We start from the raw sequence: 22855 nt of genomic DNA on the forward strand, positions 1-22855 counted from the left end.
ATTTCTAAGGGTGGGAAACAGCAACGTCCTCTTTTCCCCACCAGAAGTCCAGATGTAGCTGAATTTTTAAGCACAGCAAATCTATGTGAGGTCCTTCAGCCAAAAATTCAACGCATCAGCTCGGCCATAACACTCCACTCCAGATCCACGTACATACAGCAGTTACTGGGATGTGAGTGCCACCCAACTGCAGCAAGTAAAAGAAATTGAAACAGTCATTTAAAATACTCTATTTATCCAGATACGAAAAAGGCTAGACCGATGCTGAACAAGAAGGCAGCTGAAAAGCAAAAACAAGAGATAACTCACAAAGAAACAGAGAGGGAAAGGCAGAAATTACAACTTTTTGACCAGTAATCAAAGGGAGCACAGACTTGATTTGCACAGAAGCTGAAGATCAGACAGTGATGTCAATGGGCTGTGTAGTTCCTGCCAATGAAGTCTCACACACTAGTGGTGGTTTCAGCCATCAGGAACACTGAGAAGAAGGAATGCCAGTCAGATCCTTAAACACCTCAGAAGGGTGTTAGTACAGCTAATATCATCTCTTGAACATTTTACCTCTCGTGGTTTTGGAGGATAAATGTAGAAATACAGCATTACATCCAGTAATTAGAAGACCCTTGAAAGACAAACGTACGTATGGTGCTTTGGGGAAAGATGTTTTAGGTGTATGCTAACAGCACGTTAAGGCAGCTTTCCACTCTGTACCACACTTGCAGTCTTTGTATGTGCAAAGTCCAGTTAACCAAGCCTTTGGTTTATCCTCATCTGCCTATTCCAGGGAATCTAGGTGTAAGACATACTCTTTACTTGTTCACTGAAAGGTTTTTTAATGGGAAGAGAAATGGATGCTTTGGATTAGCCATGTGTGACTGCTTAGCTATATTAAAATCAACCTGATTTTCAGCACTTGCTAAACTAATCAGACTTTCCCCAAAAAGCCTCAGCACTCAAGTCCTTAAGCAGTTCATCCAGTAAGCTGATGCTGTACACCAGGTATTCCAGATGCACTCCTCAGCTGCAGCTGAAAGTTGGCAGGATTCCTCTCCTTTTGCCCGACATCCTGAGCCTTGCAAGATATCAAAGCCAAAAAGAACAACCAACCTCAGGTCTTGACAAATAAAGTTTCTTCCATTGGTCTGATTCAAAACACAAACGTTAGGCTGTTTTCAACATACAAGTCCAATCTGTGCACCATGAAACAACGATGAAAAAAAGTATGATGCAAATCTTCTTAAATAGTCATCCAAAATAGATATTAAAAAAAAAAAAAGCATACAGCAGCCTGATGCAAAGTCCAGAAATAGTCCAGGGCAGTGTTTGTGTATCACCAAGATTTCAGGACTACAGGGAATAATGTGGCCAGCCACAAACTGTCTCATAAGAGGTTATGACAGCGTTTTCTGCTTCTAAGATGAGAGTGAACAGACTGCCATACCCCATTAGAGGTTTCTCTATTGGTTTTAATTAAAAAAAAAAAAAAACAAGGAAAAAAAAAAGGACCAAGGAAGAGCATACAGTCATGCAGCTGATCGCCGACGAATCACAAAAACACCTCGCTGCAGCTGTCCCAGATAGATCCTCATCTTTGTGCTGTCACTGGTTTTCCTCACCCAGATCTGCAGGAGAGAGAGTTAGGCAGGGGGAATAGATTAGGGAAAAAAAAGGGAAAAACCCCATTGCAAGTAATACGCAGCCAAATATTTCAGATATTCTTACTGAGAGATCTGAACGTCTCTGTTACTCAGGGTGCATGATGTTTTGGTTAATTCCTTTTTCCTTCCCACATTAGTTTTCTGCTAACACTTCTGACTTCACCACTTCAACTCTCTGCTCAAAACAGTCATCAAGAATAATTACTCTTTGCAAGCTTCATCAAGAAAGCAAAGTTTCCTTCTGCTACAGCTCTCACCAGAACCCTGGCATTAAGCCTTACCTAATCAAAAATAAGGCCCTCTAGATCCACAGATCATAAAAATCATCTATCCTGGGATTTGCTCAGACAAGTGACTATTAGTCAAGTGAAAAGCTTACTCAGACTGTGTTCAGTGAAGCATTTCTCACAATTTATTAAACAACTGTACCTGAAGATAAAAGGGCCTCTTAAAAATACCTGCATGGAAGGATTCGTATGGCTTGCAGACATACAGAACATTTCAAAGGACAAATTACTTTCCATGGAAGCAACCTTTCAGTGAATTTTTATAAATGAAAATCATTTCTAAGACCCAAACAACAGAAGTTTGGACCCAAACAATGGCGTTTTAAAAATCAAATCTGAACAAAATTCCTCTTCCTTTTATTATTGCATTTAAAATGATTAAATATATACATGGAAAATACAAGTTTTCCAGCTCCGAGTTATGGAGTACTTTAGAACAGAAGCCCAGTATTTCCTATTGCAAGGGGCTGTAAAGTCAGAAAGTAATTTATCTCAAACTGTTTTTCTAGATATCATTAGCTACAGGCCTAACGTGGTATATTGATTTGACTATTATTTTAATTATAATCTGACCTCGCTAGAAAAGTCCTCAGTATAAAATAAATTGAATATTTGCCTGTATTTGCACTTCAGTTATTTCCCTGGAGAAATTAAAATCTACCTTCTCTGACAGTCATCCCTGTTGTGACATCCCCAGTGTTTGCTGGGCTTTTCTAACCAAAATAATTCATCCCACTGCATACTGAGTGCCAATACACAACAGTAAATAGGTGCAGAGTTTCACATTCCATCAGCATATGATGGAACGGTACACTGCCTTATCAAAGCTAACTGCTTCTTTAAGCTTCATTTGGTAGGAAAAAGCAAAATCCATTTTCAGTGACCACAACAGTAAAATTAGCCCTAAAACGTGCCACGCGATTAAGGAGAATAAAAGAATTGAGACATTCTGAACTTAAAACTGATGTTTTAGACACAAAATGTATTCAGGAATCAGAAGAACACATCTATTAATTCTAAAGAACTGAAGGACAAGGTGAATAGAAAGAAACCGTGCTCTTCCCTTCTCTGATTCCTATATTGTAAGGGAAAACAAGTTTGCAAGTTTACATTACAACCTGCAATAAACTGAACTTGTTGAATAAATGCCAGGAATAAAACCCCTTCCTGCACCTACTGAAGAGATTCTTGCTGTCAAAATGCAGAAGGTGAACTTTTCCATGAGTCTGGCCAACGACATCCACCAAAGCAGAAATTTGGCTCAGTTTCCAAGGAAACCACGTGGAATTCTTATTTATTTTAGATAGGATCATCATAGCTGTGAGTGTCGGAGAGGCCTATGGTCAATTCTAAAATTCATGCCCAGTTTCAGAAAACTCATTTTGATTTTCATGTGAAGGAGGAGACTTCTGATACACACTGTTAACTAATTCCTTCCTTCTCCAGCCCCATGGAAGCTATTTTATGCCATAATATTACGTTTCTTAGTTAAGGCTTCTTACTTTGAAGTTTACAGACATGTTGGTGGGGAGACAATCTGCAGAAGTTCCTTTAGTACAGCTCCTTTGAACTGAGCTGACTTCCATTAGAAATGCTATCAAATTATGAACTGACTTGACTTCCAAGTGCTGTCAAATTACGACTGTAGTCTCAAGTTGAGGTTTGCCTTCTTGCCTCTAGCTCAGTGCAGGACGCTGTGAGACCATAGTCTGGCAGCTCCAGTTGAATGAGCAACGAAAGCTGAGGTGCACAGAGCCCTTCCTAAGGACACATTCTTATTTCAGTATTCTGTTTCCATCTCTCTTGCTTTTGTACTGTTGCGATGGCCCACTGCAAGAAAACCAACTGCCATGCCTTCTCCCAGAAAAAAACAAAACCTACCGTGTCACTTTAAAGTGAAATACATGCCATAAGAAACATTGCATTTTCCTCAGGTTTCAGGTAAGCTGCTCCCAAAACATTAAGAGTTTTATTGTTCTAAGTCAATAGTAATAACTTTAATCAAATTAGCAGTACTATGTTTGCTAACATGCTACTACCTCATCTCAGTAAACAGCCATTGAGCATAACTGCTATAGCAAGGAGAACAGTTGTGATACAAAGCATACCCCATATGCAACTCATTTTGTTGAAATGAAGTAGTTTCCCTTAACTGCCAAAACAAATTAAAGCTACTTTATTGCCTGATTGAAGAGAATTGCATTTGAGTCTATTGTTTCTTTCCTCAAAGTGCTAGGAATCTGAGCTCAAGAAATAAACTGCTCTCTTTGCCCAACTAACGGGCTGCTCAAACAGTCAGCTTACTTTGCAACGAGATTCACATCAATCTTCAGCACACATCTCTCTCCGCCTGCTTCTCTAAGTCTTTATCACTAGCCAACAGGAAATTGCCTCTGACAAATGACTCACCCCCTCTATCTCCATGTAGGTGATGAATGATGCCAGCACACTTTGCAATATACATACTCAGGTTAGCAGAAAGAATTTTCTCCCCTCGGAGGAACTAAATTTGGTGACAACGTTTGTCTTTATTTTCTCCTGGCAACCCAATGGGATTTACTTTTACTTTGCATTAATAGGAGCTGCGTGTTCTTTCAGTAATGCAAATGGAACTTACCCATGCAGCACCAAGGAGATGCAACATGACAGCTCTTCTCACTCCTCCTGCTTGCCAAACTACTACTTGCAAAATGTAGTATCATTCTTTAGAGACACAGGAAGCCTCAAGAAGAGATGTCAATTCAGTGTCATCCCATATTCAACTTCTTTATACACCAAACAATTACATCTTTTCTGAAAGTGGTATATTCTCTTAGTCCCTAGCAAACAGCTGTCTACCTGCCTAAAGCAACCCACAGTTTTCCCCACTCCTGTGAGCAAGGAGAAGCCCACTACCTCATTGGCGCCCACAGAACTGATGACACAGCTGATCTTAGTGTTCTCTTTAGACTCCAGGTAAATGGCCTGGCTCTTGTGGTACCTGCAAAAATTAAAGACAGACAGTACATGAAACCCTTAGCCGTCCAGAGACTGCAGAAGTAAAAGATAGCAAGATTGATAAAGCCAGGATTCTACAAGTATTTGGATAGAATAAACATGAAGTCATTTTTTTCTTTCCACACCACTTTTCCCATCTTTGCAACACAGCTGTGATCTGATCCTTCACACACACTTGGCATTTAAATGCAGCTTCAGAATGCATGAAGCTCACTCACTTTGAATTCAATTCCCAAAGCAGATTACTTAAAACAGATTTCATATCTGAAAGAGGCAGGGGCAGAGCACCAAGGCACAAGATAAGACACACATTCACAATAAGCCCATGCTTCAATAGCTAGCCAAACTAGCCTTCCACACTTCAGACATGGGATGGATTTAGACACCAACTCCCTATTACACCTGATAAAATCTTACAGAGCAAATTAGATATTCAAGGATTATTCACATTTCCCTCCCCACCCTCCCCCCCCCCAAAAAAAAAGAGTAGGACATTGGCACAACAACAGATCTGAAGTGTACTCAATCCAGCTGCATAGTCTACTGTTTTAACAGACCTTAAATTCCTAACATCATCTTATTTTGTGAAAATATCACAAATCACATCAAAGTGATAGCTACCTGACTCTAAGAAGCGATACAGATCCGCAGTAAGAAGAAGTGTCTGAGCATATTTTTCACTTTTAGATCATATTTTAGTCATGCTGTATATTTTTCTCAGGGCCTTTGTATGAAAGGAAGTAAAAAGCCTACAAAATTCCAAACCAAATTGCTTAGTTTCATGGAGTTGCCTTCTTCACCCTCACCAGTTTCTGCTAAGTGCTGCAAGGTGTGCCAGACAGAACTCCCAGCTTCTGCTCGTGTTGCTTAGGAGAGTTCTGTAGGCAGCACCAGTTACAGTGAAACCAACTGGCAAGTAAATTATCTTAATAAGCACCAAAACGTTCCATAGAAATAAAAGCATAATTGTATTTCCATCTTCACCCTAATCAAGATGTGCTTCATAATTGACATGGAAATCCAAGTTGCAGAATCAGCACAGATTCTTTCAGTAACTACTCAGTATGCAAATCCCCACAGTCTGATTGGCTGCCAAAACACATGCATTTGCATAAGCTTTACAGTTATTTCTACAACAACCATACTGTAAATATGGAAGTCGTCCAATAGCTTATTGCACAGCCTCTCCCTCCTGGCTCACGTACTCTGACTTTCCTCATTTCTTGCCAGTAGCAGAAATGATGGCGTTGGCTTTCAGTGCTCCAGAAGTACTAATTACCAAAGGCCTGGGCAAGGTAATCACCAATCCAAATCCTGCAACCTTTCCACACTTGTGCCCAGCCATTATTCTCTCATTTTAACAGAAAGGATACCAGCAGTTCCAGGGCAATGCAAGAGCAGCAGTGCCACGAGCCAAGAATGGCACTTGACTGAGCCCAGATGACCATTAATTGATGTAAGGGAAACTGTATAAGCTATTCCAAACTAGACCTCACTGTGATAAGATAGGAATACCAGTCCAGCAGCGTCCTAGCATGACGTGCTGTGAGTGCTTAAGCAATGAGAATTGATCATCTAGGGACAATCAGAGTGCAGAAGACACAGTGCAAATGAATACTCTGAGTGCCATCGGTGCAGGCACAGACACTGAAATGATTTTTCACTCCAAGCTTTCAATTATCGGTGAGCTTCCAAGTCTGACACACATGAAGCTGCTGCCCATCAATAGATTTATGTTAACTAAGTACAGATAATAAGTTAGTTTGAGAAGTCAATGAAACAGAGCTGAGCTGTCACATGCTCCGTGCATGCAGGGATACATGTCAACAGAGGCAATCTGGTGAACCTCAGTGACCTCAGCCTTTTGCTGAGTTTATGTAGCTGCAGGGGAACAAAAGGGATAGAATTCAACAGGAAAAGAGCTGAGAAAAAAAAAACTGCAACGGAATGTAAGTTGGCTTTCAAGAGAAAAAGCGCCAGACATCTCTTGCTTTTGCAATACGTAAAACGTCCCACTGTGACAAGTGAGACAAGCAGAAATAATTTCCCTTACTGCTACAAAATGCTTTGCTAAAAGGCTGAGATTTTTAACTCCAACAGAAGATTGAAAGAAATCACTGCACTGTCGTGCGCAGGCAAAGCTAAAAGCAAAATGGTAAGATGGTTGTTTTATTGTGAATCATAGTTTAGGATCTGGTGGAGAGTATGGAATAAGCACGAGGACAAAAAACCTGGAAGTCTAATCCTGAAATTCCCTGCACAAAGTCTGTGCTTTGGAGATAGGTTTTTATAAATGCCTCTGCACGACCCTGGGGGCCATTACTTGCCTTAACCATTGGCTACTTTGAGGTAATGGTCCTCTCATGGTTGCTTCAGGAAAGAGAAAAAGTAGCCTCCTGAGCTCTCACATTTACTTCTGGAGCACTTACACAAATTCCTGTTCTTGTTATGCAACACTACAGCAATCTGCATGGTTAAAGGTTCTAAGGAACTCTTTATTCATCTAAATATACGCTACAGGATAGGAGCTCTACACAAAAATTAGATTCTGAGAGCATCTGGGAAGTGACAAGTAGCCCGTTCATGTCTGGTTTATGCTTCAAGGAAGTTTAAGCTCCAGGCACAGCTTTCATCAGAGCTGCATACATTGAATCCTCAATGAAACTTCACTACCAGAAGACAAGCAAATGGCCAATGCACAAGACAGTTGCTGCTTAGACAACAAATTCAAAACTTATTTTTAGTATGAAAATTACAACCTCATCTCATTATTTTGAGCCAGCAGAGTAGGTTACAAATAAGCACGCTACTTGGAAATTGCTTTCTGCTTAGAAGTACTAGATTGCCTCTTTGATTATCTCGTTTTGCTTGTCTCTGATTAAGGCCTACTAATAAATTTTGCTCAGAAATCTTATTTTCTTTCAATTTCATGAGGCTTCCACAACTAAACACCCATAAAACTTAAAGAGCTATATCCAATCAGCAATTCTGAAGCTGTCTCTCCTGCGTTGGATCTGATCTTTTAAGGCTATTAGGATTTGTTATTAGAAACATTTTTCATCGTGCTTATCTGGTGCACAACATTCCTTGTGCCACCTCGTGGAATGAAGAGCTGGTGTACTACAAAGCAGAACACGTGAATGTGGCAACAGCTGTACCTGCAATCACTGAACTCCTGTACCTTAGCTGAGCAGCTTCAGTGCTCCACCAAACTGCAACCAAAAGTGGCTCTCTTACACGAGATTAGATTTGACAAAACTATTTCCCAAGTGTCACAGTGCACAATCTCTTTTTTCCATGGAGTTGTTTTTAAGTCTCCAAGCTAGTAGATACTCCAGAAAGTCTATGAGGTCTGAACACTCCATTATCGCTTATTTATGAGAGCCATAATGATTAATTCTTGGAGGACGGAGCTAATGACTGCTCAGAAACGTTTCACCCCTGGATTCCTTAATAAAGCAATTCCTCTCCGCAGTCATTATCTCTTCACAAAACAAGGCTCAGAATGATTAAAACAGAAATTCACCAGGACTTACCATCTTTTATCATAGTAGAGTTTTCCATCTTCTATCCGGGCCTCAAACCGCTGCGCTGGAGACTCTGCTGGTGTAGCTGGGAGGTGCTCAGGGGAGGAAGGAGAGGCTGAGGAGAGAGAAGAGACCATTTAAAGACTAGCATACGTCCACCATGCAGCAGCACACCTGACTGCAGAATCATTTAACACAGCCACATTAAGCAGAAACAAGCACAGAAAGCTACAAACTCAAATTTCCTTTAGAAAGATACTTTCTTTCAGGATGACTAATTCAACCTTGGCCTCGCTTACATAAATTGTAACATTTACTGAAATAGATCAAGCAACTGCAGTGTGTATAGGTAGGTGATAAACACCACGTCCTTGGTTTTGTTTTACTTCTAATTCATAATGTACTAATAAAATAGGGTCAGGATTACTTCAGCATGTTAGTACCACTATCTTGAAGTGTACAGATACACCTGGAGAGCTAAGCCCATAAAACTGGAAATTCTCAGTCTTCTACTTACTTTACAAAGACATAAGCTGTCCAGACACATACGAATAGAGAGGAAAAAAATCTTGCTACACAGCTAGATTGCCTCATGTTTTAAATTGTCCCACATTGCCCAAATGTTTCAGACACCTAAAGATACACATTGTTCCCTTCCCAACCCCAAACTTCATAAGAGATTATGAGACTCCACAGGGCACCCATTAGCCACAGTAACTACACAAAGAACAGCAATTACACAGCCAAAACAATTACACAGCCAAACTACACAGTCAAGAAGTCTACAGTATAACTCTCTGTTCAAAACAGCATGGTTGTGAACAAGTTCCAGTGCCACCGTTAACTCACCTGGTCTCTTGGGTGATTTAAGCTGCATGGAAAGAGAACAGAGAAAGTGTCAGTGATCTGACAGTGGCCAAGGATGTTATAACTTCAGATGTGGTCTTTCTTCCCATACTCTAAATGGTTGCTGTTTCTTTTTTTTTTTTTTCTTTAAATGTACAGTTAAGAGGCATAACAAACCCAGAACACTGTGCCATAAACAGCTAGAGGTGCAGGTAGTCTCATAATACTAAAGGTCCAGAAACTGAACTTTTTCAGAGCACTCTGACTGTCCACCAAACCAAATCCATCTGACACGTTCCATCCTCTGAGTATGATCCAGCTGCTCTCAGGTTATGCCAAACACAGGATGTAGATCATTAGCAAGACTTCTACAGCTGCCACAAAAGGCACGCCCCATTAACATCATCAAAAGCCTTAATGAGCAGCCTCTAATATAAGAAATCACATAAGCCTTAAAGCAGTTAGCAAGAAAGCAGTAGGATAATCACACCTAGAAGAAATTGAACAATAAATATCCACGTTGCCCCCTACCCCATTCACTGAAGTACTGCGAGATTGGGGAGAAAAAAGAAAAGCCCCCAAAGGCTTGGAACAGAGGCTGGGATCTCAAAGAAAACAGTGCTAACATCTGTTCAGCCATGCAGAGGAAGACAAAAACACAGTAAGATAGCTTGTCACTTGGTTCTGACAAAAGGTAACGTCGTTAGACAGCAGTCATTTTAATTAGGTTAATTAAACCTACCAAAATAGAAGGGAGGAGATACCCTCTTGCTAAATCTTATCTTGTGTCACTTCAGAAAGCCTACTGGGATGAAACAGTCCCACATCTCAGAAAGGAACACAGGACAACAGCTCTGTTCTTTTCAGGGGAAAGAAATAACACTCCCTACCTTGTTTAGGGTTCTCAGGTCCTCCATTATTTGCTCATCCGTCAACAAGTAATTTAGCTGAGGTATCCAGAATTAAGGTTCTCTAAAGCTCTTGACAAGGCTAAAAGTTAAAGCTCAGTGATATTTCACTTCACTGAACATAAGCCACAAGGTTCCTGTAAAGTTGCATCCGATTTTAATAAGGGCATTATACTTATTTATCATACAAATTAATGCAAATCAACCCCCATAAAGCCTCGTATTTAGCAGCATACACTACAACATCTCTTGAACTTATTCACTCAAAACCATCCATGAACAACCTTTAGCACATTGACATTTACTTGATGGAGGCATCAAACAAGGGAGCATTTTCAGAGTTCTTCAGCTTGCATTGCTGCAGAGAACAATCTGCAAGCTGAAACACAACAGACTTCCTTGAAATGTTGGAAAATTAAGCTGAACGACACCAAAAAAAAAAAAAAGTCAGCACTTCACAACTCAATAGGCAGGAATAAAGACAGGAACAAGAACAAAAATCCACAAAACCTTGAGAAAACCAACCTGAAAAAGCAGGAGGCATAGAAAACACCCTCATGTGGATGAGGATGAAACAAGATCACACAGCTCAACTGAAAACAATCTCTGAAACCAAAATAAAAAATATATATATACACATATATATATATTTTTTAGGAACAGTGAACAATCTCCAAGTAAAAAGAGGTCAATTAAAACTGGAGATGCTCGTGACCATCCTGCATGAAGCCCTGAAGTTCAGGGTTTGACACTGCCTTCAGAAAATGTGAGTCACTCAGGAGCTGCAAGATAAGTTTGTTAATCTGATCCAAGCAAAACAAGTTGGGAATCTAATAATAAACTTCTGCAGAGTGAATATCATTGCTTTCCTCTCCAGGTGAATTTAATTTACACAGAAAAATGACCCATCATCACATATTTCCAGAAGCCAGGGAACATTTTAATTACAAAAAACAATAAGGTAGGAGGGAAGGATTACCTATGTGTGGTTTTCTGTTTTTGGGTGTTACATAAAAACAAGATTTAAAAAATATATATATAATTCAGAGCACAAATCTAGTTCCTTGCTTTTGCTATGCATCTTTCCACATTAGGTATCTGAAGCCTTTATCAGAAATGGAAAACATGATCTAATGTGACAAATATGATCTTTCTGGCAAATGTTTTGTCACATCTTGAAATGAGAAAAGCTGTGGTTCATGGAAAAAGTCATTTTCTATCTACGGAATCAATCGCCTCAACATTTATGTATAATGTCCTTTTAAAACTTCCCTTTGTGAAAAAAGTACCAGAGGAACTCAATCTAGTCTCCATCACAAAAAAAAACCCACCTACATTATCACATGACACTGTGGAGTTTAAGTTCTTATCTCCATAGATCAGCTGTACACTATTAGTTAATCACACAACATACATAACAAATTCTGCTTGGGCATTTTCTACACTAAATCCTGATTCTAACACCTCATATCTTTTTCTTCCAGTGTGCAACAACAGTGATGCGCTCTGCCTTGCAGGCAGCGTGCTGACTTCAAATACAAAAGCCCTCCAGTGATTCTGTAGGATATCAGGGGCAGGTTTCCTCCTCTTGTCTGGGATGGGAACTGGATCATTTGGTCGTCGCCTCAGTTTCCTCGTCATGATAGGCTTCACTTCCATAGAATCTGTAGAGAAATGAAGCTGGAGAGTTGATGGGGACACTGGGAGAAGAGTAAGAACCAGTAACTTTCTACAGAGGGCACAAGGAAAATGATGTTTTCTCTTTCACTCAGAAAATAGGTTTTTCTCACGACAGATTCCAGCATTCAAGCTGGAACTGCTGATGGTGAATACGAGCTCTCTTTTATAACAGGTCACTGCTGAACAACAGTGTTGTGATGCCATGGTTACAGCTCTCATTGTCTCCATGTGGCACAGCTGTTTGGGGTACTCAACAGCTCCCTTAGGTACAGGTAACTGAAGCAACTGAAGCACAGCAATGCTATGATGGCTCAAGAAAAATTTCTCTCATGCCAACACCACGTATCTGCTTCCAAACAGATCACTTAAAAGGAGTTATCTGCTAATAAAACTTGAACGGGTAGCAGCACATAACACATCAGCTCCAAATCAACCATTCTTTCTCACATCTTCAGGTTGGAACACTAAGCAATACAGTTACTGCATTCAAGATGGAGACTGACACATGGAGCTTCAAACACAAACAGGATTTAAACCCAGATGATCTGAAAAAAGTTTCAAATGACGATTTAAAAAGTGAGCTTAATTATAAAATTCACTACAACTGTTGTTAGGAAGTAAGTTGTAGCTTTAAGCACTGGGGAAAATAGTCTAAAATTGAAACATCTGAGCAAGTCGCCATCCCTGGAGGTGCTAAAGAAACATTTAGATGTTGTACTGAGGGACGTGGTCTAGTGGGAAATATTGGTGGCAGGTGGATGCTTGGACTGGCTGATCTTAGAGGTCTTTTCCAACCTTGGTGATTCTATGATTCATTCTCCACGTTAGTTTGTCTGAATGACTACAGGTGGTCTGAACTGCTCAACTCAACTCTCAAACTCTCACAGATAATTCCTTAGTTTATGAAGATAGCTTGAATTGGCAAGCAAGAGACCACATCTAAAATGCTAAACCCAACACATCACTGTTCCTCCTATGTGCTGAAAGCTATTTATTTGTCTTTGAGTACATATAAATCACAACCTAGAAAGCACTGAAGCTTCATGAAGCTTCCATGCTTCCCTTTAGACACCACATGCTTGAGTAGCTCAGCACATTGAAAACACAAAATTACTTTCCTCCCTACAAAAGGTGCAGTAGGAAGAACATTCTGCATATTAAAGGGAAGAAACATTATGAGAAAACATTTTAAAAAATAAAAGTAAAAAATGAAGCTGAGTGCTTTGAATTACACTGCACATTAATAGCTTTGTGGACACTAAAATCATAAGCTACTGTGTTAATGGAAGCCCCTTCCTGCCATTTGTGAAGACTGATTTACAAGAGCCTCAAAAAGAGGGGCATGAAGCACTTCCTCAGGGTGCAGTGCAGCCATGCTGAGGCTTTTCCACCTTTTTAAAAAAGTTCTTTGAAATGAGCTGTCACAAAGCTGTTACCTGTACTCCTTAAAATTTGAACAAGGATATCAATTTATCTCAGCAACTTGTATGTAAAATTGCAACAAGTCAGCTGAAAGCTAACACCACATCAGCCTCCAGAGAAAAACACTTTGAAAGTCTTCCATTTGCAACAAAACACGTGAAGAGCTGTGAGATCTTTGAGATTTGTGATTACTTGAAGCCATTTTCAAAGAGCTGCTAAAGTACCCAGAGATTTCACCTGAAACACAAGCTTACACGAGCCTTAACAGGTGAGAACCACACAAGGCAGTGCTCCAGGAGGCAGCAGCTACAATCTACAGAAACTGCAAGCAAGTCCTGGTGCTCACAAACCAGCCTGCTACTCATCAGGTTGCCAACCTGCATTCTTGCACACAGTGAGCTTCTCTCTAGGTTTTAGAAATCACTGAGTGCACACAGGTTCCATTGTGCTTCTTTCTCAGCCTGCAGTATGCATTCAGGATGAATTCTAAAGGAATCAAATTGCATTTCTGCTGGGCTGGAAGGAGGGAGATAAGAGGCCTAGCACACACACACACAATGAATTGCTTCTCCACAGTTATTTACATGCCTTTTACCAGAGCTGTGTCTGATGAAATAACTCGTCTCTTCAGGACACACAACACAGGGGGGAGATATTTCCCAGAGGAGAATTAATCTGGTCCCCAAATCAGACACATTACCCCTGAATACCTGTTTTTTTTACACCTCCTCAGTCTCCCTTCCACTCTGCAAATCCCAACCCTGACATTAACAGCTGTCCTGCCTGCTGATGGAGACACTGGATTCCTTCAGATCCTTAGAACAGTGGTGTGCAGATTTATAAAGGCAAGATCTACTCAGACCCTGATCCCCTAATGAAGATCTACTTGCAAGATTAACACTACGCCAGCTTAGCAGTGAGGAAGCACAGCCCAGAGTAACAATAACAAAGTTAAGGCAAAGACACAGAGAGTTTGTAAGATCAGTCAAACCCATACAAACCAACCTAAAAACAAATAAACAACCAGCACAAGGTGTTTCCCAGACCAGATCAGCCCTAAGGGTTTGTACAATTCCACCAAACAGGTTTTATTTCTTGTTTCTGAGCACCAATTAAGCTATTAGCTTACGTAACACTTGTAGATGCTAAAAGAGATACAAAAGGTCTAATTCATGGACAGACCTCAGCAACACAGCCAACATCATCCATCCATAACACGTGGGAGTTGCTTCTTGTAAGGAAATCAGATCGGACCTTTGGTTCAGTACCAGAGAAGCACAACCTGTGAAGGAGGCCAATCAACCCTCTCACTCCACTGAGTCCATTATTAATAAGAGCACTAACAAGGCACCAAGGGTAACAAGTGGTTTCACACAAGAAATTTGTCCATTTAATGCTCATTTTCCAGAGTCTGGACACCAATGCAGCTAACTGAAATCAATCTCTGTTACCAGGTTTAAGTAGCACATTTTAACCTTCGTTGTTTGCCTTCCCTTAGCTTCTTAACCATCTGCACTATTTAAAACCTGGTACCACTGGTCAGGTCAATATTGTGGCACTTCTCAATAGTTTTAATCCCACACTGCAGGAACTTAAAGAAGCCCTTTTTGTCTGCATACAGAGTAGGACATAATGAGAATACGTTTCATATCAGCCTAACGAAAAAGCACAAACATATGGTAGGCATCCTCTAGAACTCAGTAACAAAAATGATTAAGATGCATTAGTTCCAACTGCCATCCCAATTGAAGGAAATTATCATAGAATGGTAGAATCTTTTCAGTTGGAAGGGACCTGTAAAGGTCATCCAGTCCAACTCCCCTGCAATGAATAGGGACATCTACAGCTCAATCTGATGCTCAGAGCCCAGTCCAGCCTGACTTTGAATGTCTCCAAGGAAGGGGCTTCAGATCACGAGGAAAGCCATGACATATACAATGAGCCAACTAATTAACTTTGTACAACCTCACGTAAGAGATATTGTTCTACAACACTATCTCAAAAGTCTGTCTTAAAAAGAAGCTATGAATCTAAACACGAGTTTAACTCTCAGGACTGAGTCCAACCCAGCACCCAGCACAATTTTATCAAGTCTAGAAATCAGAAGAACTCAGAATCTGTTCTTTAAGAAGAAGAAAAAGTGAATAAGAAAGCTTCTGCACTCTGTTCCTTCAGTGACACTACTTTGATTTACATGTTAATAATGCAGGTCACTGAATTTTATTATGAACTACATTCTCCACTTAAAGACCACCAATTTGTGTTCCACACCAGCTGACATTTGGGAAGTTTTAAAGTCAAGCTGTCGGTACAAACCAGCAGGGTTTTTTTTAAACTCTTTTTTTCTAAGCAGTAGCAAAGTGGGGAAGAAAAATGACAGATCTTGTTTTTACCTCCTGTTAATTCCATGGTTAACTTTTCATTCTCAATCATCTTCTTCTTCTCTTCCAACTCCGCAATCAAATTCTCCTTAAGCTCGATTTTCTTATCTTCAAACTCCTTTGCTGCTGCCTTCTTTTCCTTGACATAATTTTTTTCCACCTGATCTGTCTAATGCATATCAAAAGATAAAAGAGTTAGCTAAAGAACCAATATCTCAAGTCAATGATTTGGCAACACCTTCTTTCAACTGCTGTGCTTTCATTAGCTCTTCTGTTGAAAACTATAGCCACTTCTGCAGATTATCAACATTTAAATAATACAACAGAAAACCACCTGAAATGACTAAGGAAGCAGAACTGTTATCAGCAAAAGAATTAATTCTTTTTAAACACACTTTAATGGTGCCTACCCTATCAAGCCTCTAACAGAGAGCTCTTCAGATTTATCGTGTATCACCCCAAGCTTAAACAAGCTTTTTAAACAACCAAATGCACAAGTAGCATGCAGCAATTCGAGAAAATGTGTATTTTTAATTTTCTTTTTAATGACAGCCTGGAAGTTACTGCAGGCAACAGAACTGTATTCTGTATTTAACTGTAATAACACCAAACAGGGAAACAAAAACTGAGAAAAAGTGCTGGTTGATGAAGCTGCAGGTTTAACCCCTTCCACCTACTTAACATGTATTCTGATAAATAAGGAGTACTCACTTCCAGCTGGAGGAATAGTTCTGTAAGAAAAGAAAGACTCGACTTAATAACTTAATTCAAGTTTTCTATAGCTATTCAATCACACTTGCAAACCTTACACAGCAGCAAACCATGCTTTTCAGCTCAGCTACTACTTCCATCACTATCAAGTATATAGTCCATCCTTCTTCCAACCATAAAAGTAAATCAATTCTGGATACAAATTTTCCAGATAGAAGCTTGAAACACAAAGCTGGATGTGTGTATGGTAGGCAAAAATTGACAGTTTAGAGCAGTACTATGAATTGCAGCAATGATTCATTCAGAAATAATATTGTAGCAGTTAGATTCATCTATTTAACACAAGTACCTGATTTCAGGCTGCTTACACCTGAGAAAACAGGCAAGAAAGCTGTTGTATGTCACTGAAGGTTAAGTTCTAACATACAGCACTACCTTAGTTCAAGTCAGACAGGATGAGGCCAATGGATTCCTGGGTGTGAAACAGCCCTACTGATGTCTGTGCAATTCCTAATGATTTGAAATTAAGCAAATCTGCATGCTTTTTGTGTTTCCTGGAGGACACAGTGCACAAGAAATCTTTACTCAAGACAGTGTCAAAGAAAGCAAACTAATGCACCTGGTCAGTCCTCAAACCACCACATTTCACCAGTGTTTTAACCTATGGAAATATCTGAAATAGTGAAACCTGCTCTGAAACATACTGAAGCCTGTTATCACAGAATGGCCAGGGTTGGAAGGGACATCAAGGATCGTGAATCTCCAGCCCCTCTGCCACATGCAGAGCCACCAACCTCCCCATTTAATACCAGACCAGGCTGTAGAAGCAGCCGTGTCACTTTTGAAAGTGCTATAAAAGACAAGAGAGATGCCCAAAATAAAAATTAAACCTTTTGTTTGCAACCTCTTCCCTAACTTCTCAGGGAGGAAGGCAGCCTGGTTTAGTATTAAGAGCGGAGGTTGGTGGCCCTGCCTGTGGCAGGAGGGTTGGAGATTCATGATCCTTGAGATCCCTTTCAACCCAAGCCATTCTCTGATTCTATGAATATTTCCATTATGGAGCTGGTCATACACAGACAAGTCTAAACTGCTGCATTAATATCTGAATTCTAAAAAAACAAACAAAAAAATCCCATGAAAGCAGAATGAAAAACCTCACTCAACGTGGGCTGAATCAACACAAAAGCCCATTACTTTAACAGTAGGCAGTCAGGGTTTCATCCTAATTCAAAACTAAGCACAATCTGCCCTCCTCTGGAAGAAAGGTGCTGATGCAACACCACTCCTTGCCAGCCAGGGATACAAGTTAGCAGTTAGTTTCAATTTTAAGCAACATCCCATTATCACTGGAATGTCACTCTAACATAAAATAATTGCATCTCAGAAGACAGGCTTCTGCTTGCAAGAAGCAGCTCAATTTACTAAAATTCCTCAAGCAAATCCTTTACTGTCCTTTCAGCTAGCACTACTGAAAGGCTGCTGTATATCTGACATCATGCAACTGCTCTTACTTCACAGTATAATGGGATGTATCTGACCTTTCTGTAAAAGGTCCTTGCTTCAGTGTCTAAGAGAAGAAACTACTGGAAAGAGGACAGGAAGGAAAACAAGCAAACAGATCTGATTTCCAAGCTGTCCCTCTGTGGTAACACACTAAAGGCTCTCAGAAGGGCAGAGCTAGGCACTTTTAAATGAACTTGGGCCCTTGCTTCTGAGATAGAGCCAGAAGATGTAGGCAACCCATTCGGTGTCACGGCTGCATACAGTCACATCTGCAGCAGCAAATCCTCTGTATTTGTTGTTCTCAAACACAAAAAAAGATTTCTGAGGAAGCATGCAGTCCTAAGGTGTTGGACAAGCTGCACAACAGAACAAGGCAATGTGGAAGACTGTAGGCATAACGGCAGATACAAACATTTCCATTTGTGCTATTTCACACAAATAAAGACTAAATATTTTATTGGTGTTTAGTAAACACTCTGCAAACAGCGCTGATGGAAGGCTGGGTGTTTTCAAGAAAGATTCCATCATGTTTCATAAACTCAGTAACAACCACACCCCACCCTCAGAGCATGGAACCCTTTTCTCCAGCAAGTTCCTATCTTCAGTGGAGAGTAACCTTCACGTTTCTTCTGGTGTTACAAAAATTGTAATGCAAAGGCATACGCAGCATCTTGAAAGAAATGCAGCTTACCAGCATTTCGTATCCTTTCTTTGTACTGCTGGTCCAACTTTTTCATTCTTTTCTGATATTCCTGAAGAGTACCTACAAACAAATTGTTGATTTCAATGGCAATTTAAACTTTTCTTTCTATTCAGTTTTCTTCCTGAAACACAAACACAAAACCACCCCCCTTCAAAACTTACCTTCCTGCAGCTGCTGCAATTGCCTCTTAAGAGATGCCAGTTTGTCCTGATACATCCTGCAAAGACAGAGACCTTTACATGGAATCATAGAATGGCCTGGGTTGCAAAGGACCACAATGATCATGTAGTTTCAAACCCCCCTGCTATGTGTGCAGGTCACCAACCAGCAGCCCAGGCTGCCCAGAGCCACATCCAGCCTGGCCCTGAATGCCTGCAGGGATGGGGCATCCACAGCCTCCTTGGGCAGCAACTGAAAAACAAGCCAACACAACTTGTTTCACCATCTGCTTCAGTTACAGTGTGTTGACACTGAATTAAAAACTTTTTAGAAGAACTTCAGGAGGCAAACAAACAAAAGAGTTTTTATCCTACAAATGAGACATTATCACTGTCTAAAAAATCTGCCAACTTATCAGTTTTACGATGCATTCAAGTCAATCATTTCCCTAAGAGATCAGCAAACACAAGACTTAATTCATTTATTTAAATGCGGAAACCTATGATGACATCTAGATCTACAGACACCAGAAACTTTGCAATAATTCTGCCACTTTATCAAGTCTCAATATTTGTGTATTACTTTCCTATTGATAAAACAGAAGGCATTTCCTCACACAGACCTTAACACTCTGCATATATGTATATTTTACATATATATATATATATGTACATATTTTACATACACATGTAAAACTTTCCCCAGCACACACACCAAAAGAAAAAAAGCAAACCCAAAACTAAAACCAGAGTCTATTCCCAGTGCCGTTTTAGACTTGCATTTCCTTTCTCACGTATCTGTGGTTTAACATAGGCCAACTCTTCCTGACCTGTGTGAAAAACCACACTGTTGCCAGTAAAAGAACATAAAATGCTGCAAATACATCTTAGGTTGAAAATAAACTACCTCAAGTCTCCAAAAAGTTAATTCTCTCTGGACAAGACTGGCATTCAGTTGCTTAAGTAATTTTCACAGACATCTTGCTTTTTGCTTGGCTTGTATCAAGTAGATTCCTTGTTTTCTTTAAAGGATCTGCCTGCAGAGGGATTCATCTGCAGCAAAACTGAGCTGCTGTGTGTTTCGTTGTTCAAAACATTGCTTTGCTTCATGAACTGAGAAAATAACTGAGAAGAAATACAATTACGTGTGCTCATTAGCTACTACAATGAGCTACAGTTTTTTAACCCAAATCTTGGTCCAAAACACTGCAGAGCTCTATACAAAAACAAGACATCTGTCCCACAGCCTCCCAAAAAGGGCAGCAAAAACGTAACCTCACTTTTTATTAGAATGGGCTACTTACTGTTCTTTCATTTCTACAAAGTCTTCCTCCTCATGCTTTGCCAGATCAGTCTCGCTAGCATCCTCAGTATCTAAGGGAGGTAAAGAATGACTTGTTAAAACTAAGCAGGATTAAAAGAACAATAGTAAATTACACCTGGACAAATACACAATCACACTGGCAACAGGAGAAATGAATTCAGAACTGACTTGAAAGACCTCATCTCTTTCTTGACACCACAAGTCGTCCCATGTAAGCCCACCAGCAGATTTACAGCACAGCTTCCACCAAGTTTAAGCAGCGCTGACTTAAGATCCTCCACTAATTCCTTTCCATTAGTCTCACAATCCCTAAAGTGAGATGATAACACAGTTTTAGGACCCTGAGGGACATTTCCCAAGCTGCTTCTTATAGCTTCACCCAGGAAACAACAACTGAAGGAGCTCTGATTCAGAATGCCTCTGTATCTTGACCTGAAACACTGCAAACAGAGAGCGCTATCAGTAGATGCTCTCATGGTTTACCATAGAGGTTGCACCTAAGTTAACACATTTCTTGCTATAATCTGAAGTTGACTTCTCAGCTACACGCTGAAACACTCTGTCATTCTCACAAAGCACAGACAAGTGCTAATACACAGACAGACCCAATCTTACACGCAGATAATAAGAACTATAAAATAAAACAGTACAGCACTGCTAGCTTTCAGCTACTCCTTTGCAGCTCTCTTGTGTAGCCAAAGGTTTTCCCTTTCCTCTCTAAGGGGTCAGATTCTCCAGGCTGGAGTTACGATGGACAAAGTACAGCTGCACAGCCCAAACCACAGCTACATCTCCCACATATGGACAAAGGCATCAGCCTCGAAAAAAAACCTGTGAAAGGCTATGAACAAACACCTTAAACTTTATTTTTATATTAAAATAAAATCCAACACAGGGATATAACCCAAGTTTTGACTAAAAGAGAAATATTTTAGTAACCAAAAAGCCCTCCATGCCCATTTTATTTGCACACTGCCACTGGCATCATGTATGCTGTCAGCTCTTGTGGCTCCAGCTCCTTGTTCAGAAGCACACAGACACGATGTGGCAGCAGAGTGGGGCTGACTCCCATCCAGTCTGACACTGCATACTATCAGAGGGTCGTTCCTTATGTCCCCTACGTGTCATTTTATGCATCCTACATGCCAGGATACTCTGGATTTCCCTTTGGTTTCCTCTTCTCCCTTGTTTTCATGGTCCCACTATAAACCCCTCTCTCTTCCAACACCTTCATGGCCCCTAATTCTTACAGGTTCCTCCCTTTCCTCTACCTGACCTCCCGTCCTCCTCCTACCCCTTCACACCACCAAACACAAGTGAGCTCCACACACCTCTCCAGCACTTCTTATCCTACCGCCCCAATTACAACCCGGGACACCCAAAAATCCCACATCTTTTGCGCTCTCCTCTTTCTGACTCTTCCCCACTCGAGAAAACCGCTTCAATTCCAACCCTCCAAGCGCCATTTTTTTTTTTTTTTTTTTTTTTAACTCTTCCACAGGAAAACTCCAGCGATCGGACGGACGAGCTGTTATTTCCGCAGCACGTTCCCGCAGCTCACAGCCCGCCCCGCTTCTACCCACCTCCCAGGGAGCGCAGCCTTGGCCCGGCCCTCCCGGCCTCCCGCAACCCCGCTCCAGCTCTACCCACCCTCATCGGAGTCTCGGGCCCGAGCGCTCCGCTCGCCATCCTCTTCCTCGGCGCTCTCCAGCTCCTCCTCCTCGTAGTACTCGGGGCCGGGAGGCATGGCGGGAGCGGGTGCCCCGGGCGGGGCGGGAGCGGGCGGCGTAGCGGACACCAGCCCGGCCGCGCTCATCGCGGCGGGACGGGATAAGGACGGGACGCGGCTCCGCCGGGCGCTCTGGCAACAGCGCCGGGACCCGCGCGTCACTTCCGCTTCCGGTCGCCGGAGTCGCCGCCGGATGGACGCGCGGCGCTGCAGGCGAACGGGGCGGGCGACTAACGGGGGGCCTGATAGGGTGGGGGGCGCTGGGCGCGGTGGGTTGCCGAGGGGTCACGGGTTCGAGGCCCGGGCACAGCGTCACGCGTTGGGACGCGGGTTCGAGACCCGCGCACGGCAGCGCAATGCTCGCGGGGGATGGAGACGTCGGACCTCTCGAGAGGCACGCTGTCACGTTCTGCCGCCAGCTGCTATCACCGACGCTAATAAAATGCCCAGCACTTTCCCTGACCAGCGGGAGTGGGCTGGTCCAGTGCTTGCACAGCTTTCCTGCTGCTTTCCTGCGCGCAGAAAAGCCTTCCTTGTTCCTCCATCCTTTCATCAGACTACTCCCTGCCAATCAATCGCAGCTTTCCTAAGACAAGCGTCCAAACCCATTGCAAATGGTCACAGACAGGTTATTCTCCAGCAGGACGCTGCTACAATCTGAAGGACCCAGGTGTGGATCCTGCAGTGCGATTCACATGCAGGGACCACGTTGATTACGTGACCACAATGAGTGTGAAAAAGCCTGGTGCTGCTATTTCAGGCCAGGTGTTTTACTGTGCCCTTCCCACAGCTGCACAGCACCTGGGAGGCACTGACTGATCACGGCCCTGCCTTTAGCAGAGCTGTGCTGAATGCTCACCTGGACATTCCCCAAATGCACAGCTTGTTGACTCACTGAGACACTACAAACAGCTAACCAAGGAGAAGGAAATAAAACAGAATCGGTTTTATCTAAGGAAGGACTAAACTCAAGATGACTGCAGTGCTGTTTAAAACTAGTTAATCCAGGGGGCACCAGGAC

General features: G+C 41.6%; 1 protein-coding gene across 1 annotated transcript; it reads right to left on the reverse strand.

Annotated features, from left to right (window-relative positions):
- Window positions 1-218: 218 nt before the first annotated feature.
- SUDS3 (SIN3A corepressor complex component SDS3) lies at window positions 219-22025 on the reverse strand. Its single transcript, XM_085238866.1, has 12 exons — window positions 21756-22025; window positions 20086-20155; window positions 18785-18840; window positions 18612-18683; window positions 16418-16437; window positions 15719-15875; window positions 11792-11887; window positions 10206-10267; window positions 9319-9340; window positions 8479-8584; window positions 4841-4925; window positions 219-1622 (listed from the first exon to the last, which is right to left on the reverse strand). The coding sequence occupies exons 1-12, from the start codon at window positions 21919-21921 to the stop codon at window positions 1524-1526; spliced, it is 1011 nt and encodes a 336-aa protein (XP_085094992.1). The 5' UTR covers window positions 21922-22025; the 3' UTR covers window positions 219-1523.
- Window positions 22026-22855: the final 830 nt, after the last annotated feature.

The sequence above is a fragment of the Meleagris gallopavo genome, chromosome 17 (assembly GCF_905368555.1).
Source record: "Meleagris gallopavo chromosome 17, MGAL_WU_HG_1.1, whole genome shotgun sequence".
In the NCBI taxonomy this organism is placed as follows: Eukaryota; Metazoa; Chordata; class Aves; order Galliformes; family Phasianidae; genus Meleagris; species Meleagris gallopavo.

Bases quoted from the DNA above. Each gene is read 5' to 3' on its own strand.
- SUDS3 (XM_085238866.1), bottom strand. From the start codon at position 21,921: ATGAGCGCGGCCGGGCTGGTGTCCGCTACGCCGCCCGCTCCCGCCCCG. The intron at 16,438-18,611 runs GTAAGCTGCATT...CTTTTCTTACAG, and splicing joins AGAAAGGATACGAAATGCTG to AACTATTCCTCCAGCTGGAA. The intron at 1,623-4,840 runs GTAGTGGGCTTC...TCTCTCCTGCAG, and splicing joins GTTCTGTGGGCGCCAATGAG to ATCTGGGTGAGGAAAACCAG.